This window comes from Rattus norvegicus, chromosome 3 (genome assembly GCF_036323735.1).
Source record: "Rattus norvegicus strain BN/NHsdMcwi chromosome 3, GRCr8, whole genome shotgun sequence".
NCBI classification, from domain to species: Eukaryota; Metazoa; Chordata; class Mammalia; order Rodentia; family Muridae; genus Rattus; species Rattus norvegicus.
This window is the reverse complement of record NC_086021.1, coordinates 134852834-134862892: the sequence shown is the minus strand read 5'-3', so window position 1 is coordinate 134862892 and position 10059 is coordinate 134852834. Positions and strand designations below refer to the sequence as shown.

Genomic DNA, 10059 nt, shown 5'->3' with positions numbered 1-10059 from the left:
GTGGAATTTCCTCTTTTTCTTTTTTTTTTTTTTAAGATTGATTCACTTTTAAAAAAAAGTTGTTTACGGGGGTTGGGGATTTAGCTCAGTGGTAGAGCACTTGCCTAGGAAGCGCAAGGCCCTGGGTTCGATCCCCAGCTCCGAAAAAAAAAGAACCAAAAAAAAAAAAAAGTTGTTTACGTGTGTTTTGCCCACATGAGTGTATGGTCATTCTGAACCTAGAGTCCATAGAAACAGAGCAGGGTGTCAGGTTGTCGGATTCTCTGGAACTGGAACTACAGATAGTTGTGAACCAAATTACAGGTAGGCGCTGGAAACAAAATGAGTGCCCTCCAGAAGGGTAAGTGCCCTTAACATCTGAGCCATCTGTACAGCCCTGGTTGGCATGTGTGTGTGTATGTATGTATGTATGTATGTATTTATTTAATGTGTGTTGGTGTGTTTGCCTGCATATATGTATGTTCACCACATGCATGAGTCACAGACAGTTGTGAACCACCGTGTAGGTGGCTGGGAATCAAACCTGGGTCCTCTCAGAAGAGTAGTCAGTGCTCTCAAGCGTTAGGCCATCTCTCCAGCCCTTTGTTGGTGTTTCTTAACATGTACTAAGCCTTGTCAAGCCTTCATACTTTATGAAGTTCTCTTTGCTATGGATGTAGGATCAGCAGGGCTGCCTGAAGGCTTGGGAGTTTTTGTTTGGTTTGGTTTTGGTTTTGGTTTTCGATGACCAGGTTTCTCTGTGTAGCTCTGGGGCTGCCCTGGTACTATCTCTTTAGCCCATGTTGGTCTTGAACTCAGAGAGGTGCCTGCCTCTGCCTCCTGAGTGATGGGATTAAAGGTGTGCCACCACTGCCTGACTAGGTTTAGGATTCTTACTTCCATGTGACTAGCGAGTGACAAACAAGGCTCCGAGGCAGGTCTTTGAGTGACAGATGTCCTTTTCTAAGAGTCACTTTGATTAGGGAAAGATACCTGATGTTGGGAAGTGATGTCTATAGTGATGTACGCATATATCTGTGTATGTGCATGTGTGGGTGGTATTGCATGTGTACCTGTGTGCAACATCATCCTCTTTATGGATTACTTTGAGATAAGGTCTCTTAATAAAACCTTATAGTAGCCACTTAAGCTCAGTGGATCTGCCTAGGGGTTAGAGGTGTGTGCCTGAGGCCTCAAAATCATATCAACATGCTTGGGCAGCAGACACTATACCCAAATGAGTCATCTTCCTAAAAGCGAGGCTTTTTAGGGGTGACTAAAAAATCTCATTTCCGTTTTCACATTACATAGAGCCAGAGGGAAGTGAGAATGGCTTTTCCCAGTCAGTTCTTAGTTTCTCGTCTTTCTCATCTTCCCACCCAATTCTCAGTAAGCATACACTGTCCTGGTAGGAGGAACTTGGTGGGGGGTGTCGAAGCAGAGCAGCTGTGAGCTGGTGACCACAGATGCTCTACTGTCCCCTCAAACCCAAGGGAGGACGACTAGAAACAAAAGGTGTGAACCCTTAGGGAGGGCCCCAGCTCTGGAAGAGTCTCTGCCAGGGGCCCGCCTCTTGGCTTTAAGCAAGGGGTGGGGCTTGCCGGGGCGGAACCCCTGAGGCGGGAACCGCTGTGGATTGCTGGAGTCCGGCAGTGAGCAGCACCGCGTGGTAATCGCAGCACTCCGCTGCTCACAGACTTTGGACCATCGGAGACATGGTCTGTACCCAGAAAGAGCGCGTCGAGACGCCTCCTGTAGTTTGTGCGAAGTATGAACTGGAAGCATCGTGTATGCCCGGAAGAAGGCAAGCGCGGCCCTGTCGCGCTGTCTCTTTAAGAACGCTCTCCTGCTAACTGAGACCGTGAGTAAAGTGGTCCCTAGTCCCAGGAGAAACCCTTAAGTTTGGGTATTTAATTGGGTCAGGAGAGATGGGCGAGAAAACGTGGAGTTTGGGGAAGTTACTAGGTAGAGGGGGCCTTCACTTTGAAGCAGTGCCTGTGGCCCCAGGTATTTTGAACAGGGCTCATAGAGAGGGCAGTTGGGCTCAATACCAAAGCGAGGAGAGCCCCTCACCTGAACTCGATGGCCATGGTGCACTGCCCTTCATGACTCAAGAAGCCCCATAGCTGGTGAATTACTGGGGCGAAGGCCGGAAGCTTCAGGTCTCAGTGGTTAGTTAGGCTGTGGGGCCAGGGAATCTCTGCTACTGTCTGTCAGTTGGGTCTTGGCCTCAGAATTCTGCAGGCACTTTCCTGGACTGAGAAGTGCAGCTAGACTGACAGCCATGTGCTAGCCTGCCTCAGAACCTCATCATTGGGAGTACCAAGGAGCTGGCAGTGCAGTTGCCTGTCCGGTGCCTGCAGGGCAGAGTGGTGAGGTTAAGTGGTCTAATGACACAAGGTAGGGTTGTGAAGTCACAGAGGAAGTGGGATGCTGCAGCTAAGGGCTGAGGCTGACTACCCAAGGATGGAGGAGACGTTGCCCAAACAAGATTCTGTGTTTTCTGCCTGTGGAAGGGAGCCTCTGGGACTGGCAGGGCATATCTGGGGCCTGAGGTGGACTGATGAGTCGGGTGAGGCCGCCCCACTGTAAGGGTCCCCCTCCCCATCTTATATTGGAATAAAAACAGTGTCATGTCCACCCTCTGGCAACCTAGACACCACCCACAGTATGTGGAAGGAAGGCGGTTGGCTCAGGGTTCATTCTATGGTGGTCCCCTCTTCCTGTCCCCAAGCCTCGTCCAAGGCAGACCACTCTGGCTAACTCCGATCCTAGCTCTATGCACTTTCTGTTCCTCTTGAGTAGATGGCATTCAGGATTTGAGGTACCAGGGCTCTGGGGACTATGCGCTGGAGAACAGATGTGCCCCGAAAATCACCACTGATCCCCACCCTCCTACTCCTCCAGATGCAGAGGCCTCCATGGCTGTGATAAGCCTCCTATTCTTGGCAGTGATGTATGTTGTTCACCACCCCCTGATGGTCAGTGACCGGATGGACCTGGACACGCTAGCCAGGAGTCGGCAGCTGGAGAAACGAATGAGCGAGGAGATGCGGCAGTTAGAGATAGAGTTTGAAGAGAGAAGTCGAGCTGCTGAGGAGAAACAGAAAGCTGAGAACTTCTGGAGAGGGGACACATCCAATGACCAGCTAGTGCTGGGGAAGAAGGACATGAGATGGCCATTCCAGGCCAGTGGCCAAGATGGGGGCCCTCTGGGCTGGATGCTGGGAAACCTGTGGAATGCAGGCCTCTTTTGCCTTTTTCTCATCTTTGAGCTTCTTCGACAGAACATGCAGCACGAGCCAGCCTTTGAGTCCAGCAGCGAGGAGGAAGAGGAAGAAATCCGTGTTGTGCCCGTCTCCTCTTACACCTGGCTCTCTGGCTTTCCCTCCCAGGAAGCCCTGGAGTCCTTTTACAAACATTATATCCAAAACGCCATTCGTGACCTGCCCTGCACCTGTGAGTTTGTGGAGAGCTTTGTGGATGACCTCATTGAGGCCTGTCGGGTGCTCAGCCGCCGGGAGGCTCACCCACAGTTGGAGGACTGCCTGGGCATTGGAGCTGCTTTTGAGAAGTGGGGGACCCTCCACGAGACACAGAAATTTGATGTTCTCGTGCCCATTGTCCCCCCTCAGGGCACTATGTTTATCTTGGAGATGAGAGATCCGACTCTGGGCCGCCGGTGTGGGTGTGTGAAGGTGGACTCTGAATGCGTGTGCAAAAATGAGAAGCTCTTGGGGGACGTGCTGTGTCTGGTGCACCACAGGGACCATTCGGCCATGTTGAGCAAGTGTACTAGCTCCATCAAGGCGGCTCTCTGCACCAGCTCGCATCTGGACGTGTATAAGACTGTGCAGTGGTTCCGAAACATGGTGAGCAATGCCTGGGCGCTTGTGGCCCACAAATACGACTTTAAGCTCACTCTCCCACCATCCACCACCACCTGCAAGCTCAGGTTGGATTACCGCTCAGGGCGCTCTCTGTCAATCAGTTTGGTTCTAGGGGTGCAACGGGAAGATACCTTGGTCTACCTAGTGAGTCAGGCCCCTGAGCGAGAACAGTTCACCAGTGTGGATTGGCCTGAGTCCTTTGCAGCTTGTGAACACTTGTTTCTGAAGCTGGTGGGGCGCTTTGCCCCTGATAACACCTGCCACCTCAAGTGCCTGCAGATCATTTTGAGTCTTCAGGACCACCAGACCTTACCCCCGGGAGCATCCCGCCCCATTCTCACCTCCTACCACTTCAAAACAGCCCTCATGCACTTGTTGTTACGACTGCCTCTGACAGACTGGCAGCACAGGATGCTTTCCCAGCGGCTCCAGGACCTTCTCTGGTTCTTAGGCCGAAGCCTCCAGCAAAGGTCTCTCCACCATTTCCTCATTGGTAACACCCACCTTCCCCTGACCATACCAATTCCTAAGGCATTTCGGAATGCTGAGCCTGTCAATCTTTTCCAGCACCTGGTACTAAACCCAGTGGCACACTCGCAGGCCGTGGAAGAATTCCACAACCTTTTGGCCCAGGTGAAAACTCTGCCTTGCTCCCCACTGGCTGGAGGACTTTAATGGAAAGACCATTAAAAAGTATATAGATATATAGATATATATAGATACTTCTGATTCCTCAGGTTCCAAATGTGACCGACCTTCACCTTGCCAGTGGGACTATGGTAGAGTAAATCACTGTTAGAAGCATGTGAAGGAGGCTGCAGTCAATGGAGTCTGATCTGGAAGGGCCAGGGGTGGCTGAGGGTTTATCTCCTGACGTAATTTTAGTCATGACCTAAAGAAAGTAAAAGTATGTGGAAACAAATGTTATGGGAGGGGCTTGCTGCTTTGGCATTGAGATCCTGTTAAGCTGCGTTTCGGTATCAACACTGGAAGCCAGAGCTCCAGAGATCCCTCTGTTCTAGCTCAGTTCTTTTTGAGACTGGCTCTATGTTCCCTGTGAAACAGCTTGTTGCACTGTTCGCCTAATTCCCACCCAAACTGGTACATTCCACCTTTCTCCCTTGAAGGGACAGCCACAATTTATGCTTCAAGATGTAAGTTTTCATGACTAGTTTGAAAGTATGACCAAGATGTTTCTTTTCTTTTCTTTCCTTTTTTTTTTTTTTTTTTTTGAGATAGGATTTTTCTGTGTAGCTCTGTCTGTCCTAGAACTCACTCCATAGACCAGGCTAGCTTCAAACTTATGGAGAGCCGCTTGCCTCTGCCTCCCAAGTGCCGGGAGTATGTAGGCCTGACAAAGACGTATTTGTATTTCTTGTGTATGAGTGTTTTGTCTGCCTTCAAGTCTGTGCATCATCTATGTGTAATACCTGCAGAGGACAGAAGAGGGCAATGTTCCCCTGGATCTGGAGGTAAAGATGATAGTGAGCTGCTGTGTGGGTGCTAGGAATTTAACTCAGGTCCTCTGGAAGAGCAGCCAGTGCTCTTAACCCCCGAGCCAACTTTCCAGCCCTGTTCTTTTCTTTTTCTTAATTGGCATACAAATTTATAGCCGTTTTTGTGTGTTTGAGTACCCAAATATTTGTTAGTTTTGATTCATTGTAAGTTAGTGGTGACCCATCCCATATTGAGAGAACGTGTTTCCCATATTTAATGAAATAAGCAACATCTGATGGCCTTCCTTGTTCCTGGAAGCAGTATTAGAAAGTGCTTCCTGGTGATGATTTTCTGGGAGCTTTAGGATGGACAATTTGTTTCCTAGAAAGTGGCCTATTTATTAACTGGAAAGGCCGAGCTGCCCTGTGTGCGTCCTTCTGGTGATGACTTTCCATTCTCTCTTCAAAGATGACAAAGAGGTTACTTGAACTTCGTGGTTTTGAAATGAGGAGTCATCACAATCCGGGCCCATTGCCAGGGCTGGGCAGGAAGGCCTGTGAAACAAATCAGCTCTAAGAACCCTGATTGTAGTCAGTGATTGTCATGTTTCCCTCTTGTTCCAAAACCTTCTGCATCTTGAGGAGTATTAAAAAGTAGTTATGGGTGTGGTTGTTTTGAAATATCAAGGCTGTTCTGTACCCAACACTGCCAGGAAGTCTGCTGGGAAGGAGACCCTGGCCCTTCGTTTACTTCCCTCTGCAGGGTGAGGGAGGAGGTGTCAAATGCTAGCCTTTGGGGTTTCTGTCAAGGAATCCACACCATAGCAAAAGTAAAAGGATTCTAGAGACTGATGTCATTATTTGGAATTCTTGCTACCTAGAGGCACTACTATACTTCCACATTACCTGCTCTTCAGGTAAGCGGATGAGGTGATTGCTCTGTGCTGGTGGGATTGCTGTTTTTAAGGTGTCTGTAGGGGTTGGGGATTTAGCTCAGTGGTAGAGCGCTTGCCTGGGAAGCGCAAGGCCCTGGGTTCGGTCCCCAGCTCCGAAAAAAAGAACCAAAAAAAAAAAAAAAAAAAAAAGGTGTCTGTAGACTTTTTAGAAAACTGTCTGCTTCTATATTAACTCCAATAAAAAAAAAAAAAAAAAAGGAGGCTGTTGTCTGTGTGAACTAGAATCTGTTCACTAACCACACTGGTACATACCTTTCCCAATAAGTTCTTGTGGCTCTGACGGCTCTAGCTGGTGTATCCTGATGTTTCTCAATGCACCTTGAACCAGTCTGCCCTGCGGTTGCCAGTGGCATGGCCACTGGCCAGGAAAAAAAAAGTCATAAGTTAAGGAACGTCTAAGTTATTAATTTCCAAGGTGCCTAAACCCAGATTTCAACTAAATTAAAAGCTCTTAGTAACAGCAAATGCTGCGCTGTAGGAATCTGCTAGGGCAGGATGGAGGTGCCATGATTGCAGGGTTGTTTCTCCTCTGACAGACAAGAAAGGAAACTCGAAATTATGAGTTGGGGGGAAGGCTACAAAGGGAATAGTCAGCAAAGTTTGGGTGGGGCAGAAGGTGTGCGTGTGGGTCGGGGGTGAGTAATGGAGAGAACAGAACTGTAGTGCACTGGGGATATTCTTAACAAGTAAGTGGGGAACCTCTCCAGATAAGCTAAACTTGATTCTGATACGGAACCTGGCAAGCCCTCAGGAGGCAGCAGCAGTTCCAGCCATGGGAGTAGAGTTCTCTGAGTGGTGCAAGCACTGCTGTTCTCAGTAGGAACTGACTGTCCGTCTGTGATAGCCCGTCACATCACACAGGCTCCATATTGTGCACATGAGAGACTGAGGTGCAGCCTTCCTGTGGTCACATACCTTGTAAGTGGCTGCACCTGGAATAAGGTTCCCGCCTAGCAACCTTTCGCTGTGGGCTTTGGAATGAAACAAGATTAACCGGTCCAATAGCTCTGCAAAGCAAGTGTGTTGTATTGATTTAAGATCAGGGTGGTATGTTATTGTTTGAAAGTTCTAAAATTGCTAGTCCACAGCCCAGGATTTAGGAGATGGCCAATTTCTACTACATACAGAAATAAAGAGAAAAGAATGTAAAGCAATTTCCTTTTTTCGTTTTCTCTTTTTCTTTTCAGTTTTTCGATACAGGGTCTCTCTGTGCAGTTCTGGCTGTCCTGGAACTCACACTGTACACCAGGTTGGGCTTGAACCCAAAGATCCACCTGCCTCTGCCTCAGGAATGCTGGGATTATCTATATCTATATATTTATATTTAAAGGGATTTATTTATTTTTATTTTATGTGCATTGGCATTTTGATTCCTCACACGAGTGAGGAGCACTTGAACTAAAGGCATGTACCACCACAGGGCCAGGAAATTGAAAAGTCACTTTAACAGCAATTCCTTTTGGTGTCAGTAACTTGATTTAAATCAGAAGCTGTTATGGCAAAAGCCGGGAAATCTATAGCCAAAGGTTGCTTGTTTGGCCAATTGGTAACTGTTGTTCCTCACCCAAACTAAGGTTGTTCTCTTGGATTTTAGGGAAGTAGAATCTGGTATACTGTCTTCTGGCAGCCTATAAGTGGGGGAGGGGCCGGGTACTTCACTTCTGTACCAACAGAGGAACTGAGTTTCACATGCCTCTGATGCTAGTGATAAATCACTTAATCTTTTGGCATCCTTCGAAGCCATAACTCCAAAACAAAGGAGGCATTCAGAGTAGGAAGTGAAAGGCCTGCCTGGGCACGATTGGCCTATAGACACTGGGCATGGAGCTGGCCCAGAGCCAAGCAGTCAGCTTAGGAGGCTCATTATTGTCCCAGCATAGCCTCCAGCTTCAGCCCGTGGGTCACTTAGCATCTTTCCTTTGTCAGAGGTTCCAACCCAGTTCTTCAGGGCCTCTTATTCAGAGCCACCCACAACTCCTCCAATGCTGGTTGCTCTGAGTTTGAGCATCAAAATCTCCAATAAGAAGCCTTCAGTAATTCCAGGAATGCTTTCCTGGGGAACTAGTAGGAGCCAAAGCCTGACTGGAGCTAACTGGAGGAAGATAAAGATGGAGAGATTTCTAAGTGTAAGAGGGCGTGCATACAGAAAACTGTGCTAGGAGCAGGCAGGACGAAGACAAGTCTGAAGAGAGGCCCAATGGGTGGAGGAAGGAGGTGACAAGCTCAAAACAAGGCTGAAGAGACCCCCCACCCCCCTCTGTGTGTGTGTGTGTGTGTGTGTGTGTGTGTGTGTGTGTGTGTGAGAGAGAGAGAGAGAGAGAGAGAGAGAGTGTTAAGAAGGGAGAGAGAGAGAGAGAGAGAGAGAGAGAGAGAGAGAGAGAGAGAGAATGAGAAAGACTCTAAGTTACTGTAGGTCCCTTTGGAAGTTCCCAGAACAATGGAATCTTTGAAGGGGTTTTAGAGTTCTGGCTGTGGTAAGCAGACAAGTGGGAGTGAGGTCAGATTTACACTTGGCAAATGCCACTCTGGGCTCACTGGGAAGGGGATCATAGTCTAGCAGGTAATGTGGATGAAAAAGGTGAGGGACCAACAGAGATTTTTTTTTTCCCCAGAGGCAAAAAGCTCAGTAAGGGATAAGTCCAGTCCTTGGTGGCTGACAGGAGCATTCAGGAAGGTGAGGAACACCAATCTTTTCTCCCATAATCTACTGCTGTGGGGTGTCCGCCAGAGAGGGCTGCTTGGAGGTGGGTCTTTGTTAGCTGACTGATGCCCTATACTGTGTGTTCAGGATCCAGTGTAGCCCTGAGCCTTTCTCATGGTGAACTTTTAAGAACAAAACCATGTTCTGGGTTGACACACTTCAGTTAACGAGAACTGTTAGCGAGAAGTGGAACTACAGAGGCTAAAAAGCAAGGTTAGAACATTTAGAGACTTTGATAGATTCTGTCTTTGTTTCCCTTTGGCAGGTGCTCCTACCTCCACGATGAGTTTAACAGTCCAAATTGTCATGGAGTCAGTGCTGCTAAGGTCTGGGGCCGGTACACCAGGCTGCCTCATTCCAAAGTAGTTTTGCAAATCCATGCAAAAACTAAATAGCTTTCAAGAGAAGCTTTTGGGAGTTAGAGAAGTAGCTTGTTGGTCCAGAGTACTTGTTGCTCTTGCAGGAGACCTGGGTTTCATTCCCAGCACCCACATGGTGGCTCACAAACATCTGTCACTCCAATCCCAGGGGATCTGACAGCCTTTTCCGGTCTTCTTGGGTACCAGCCATGCATGTAGTAAATGCACACATACTCAGGTAAAACACTCATTCACATCAAATGAAATTTTTTTTAAAATTAGCTTTCAACAAAGGGCAGAGCTTTGGTTTCCCAAATGAGGGGCACCGATGACAGTAAGCAGGCAGGCAAATGGTGTAAAGGATGTTAAACAGCTACACCCCAGGCCTCCGTTTAAAAAAGGGTGGTAGGCAGCTGGCCTCCAAAAAGCCTTTTACAAGAATCTGGACAAAAGCTTCGTTTTCAAATGTATGTACATGCATGTGTGTAGATGTATGCTTTGGTGCAGATACACATGCTCACACAATGCTCTGATATGTGTGTGTATGGACGTGTACACATACATGCAGACAGAAAGCTCTCTGGAAGTGTATACACGTATATGAACTGTACTGGGCGCCCACACGTGTCAACACAAGGCTCTGGGGTGTGTGTACACACATGCACACACAATGCTCTTGGGATGTATACATACACAATACTCTGGGTGGAGTGTACACATGCATACACAATGCTTTAC

At 48.1% G+C, this 10059-nt stretch overlaps 1 protein-coding gene across 3 annotated transcripts; it reads left to right on the top strand.

The window, feature by feature from the left end:
* Positions 1-1651: 1651 nt before the first annotated feature.
* Itpripl1 (ITPRIP like 1) lies at positions 1652-4577 on the top strand. Of its 3 annotated transcripts, none has more exons than NM_001025043.1 (2): positions 1652-1840; positions 2887-4575. In NM_001025043.1, the coding sequence occupies exon 2, from the start codon at positions 2901-2903 to the stop codon at positions 4542-4544; it is 1644 nt and encodes a 547-aa protein (NP_001020214.1). In that variant the 5' UTR covers positions 1652-1840; positions 2887-2900; the 3' UTR covers positions 4545-4575. The 3 variants fall into 3 exon arrangements, with proteins under 3 accessions (NP_001020214.1, XP_038961620.1, XP_006234989.1); XM_039105692.2 differs by lacking the exon at positions 1652-1840 and adding an exon at positions 2407-2567 and having other exon boundaries at positions 2887-4577; XM_006234927.5 differs by lacking the exon at positions 1652-1840 and adding an exon at positions 2410-2551 and having other exon boundaries at positions 2887-4577.
* Positions 4578-10059: the final 5482 nt, after the last annotated feature.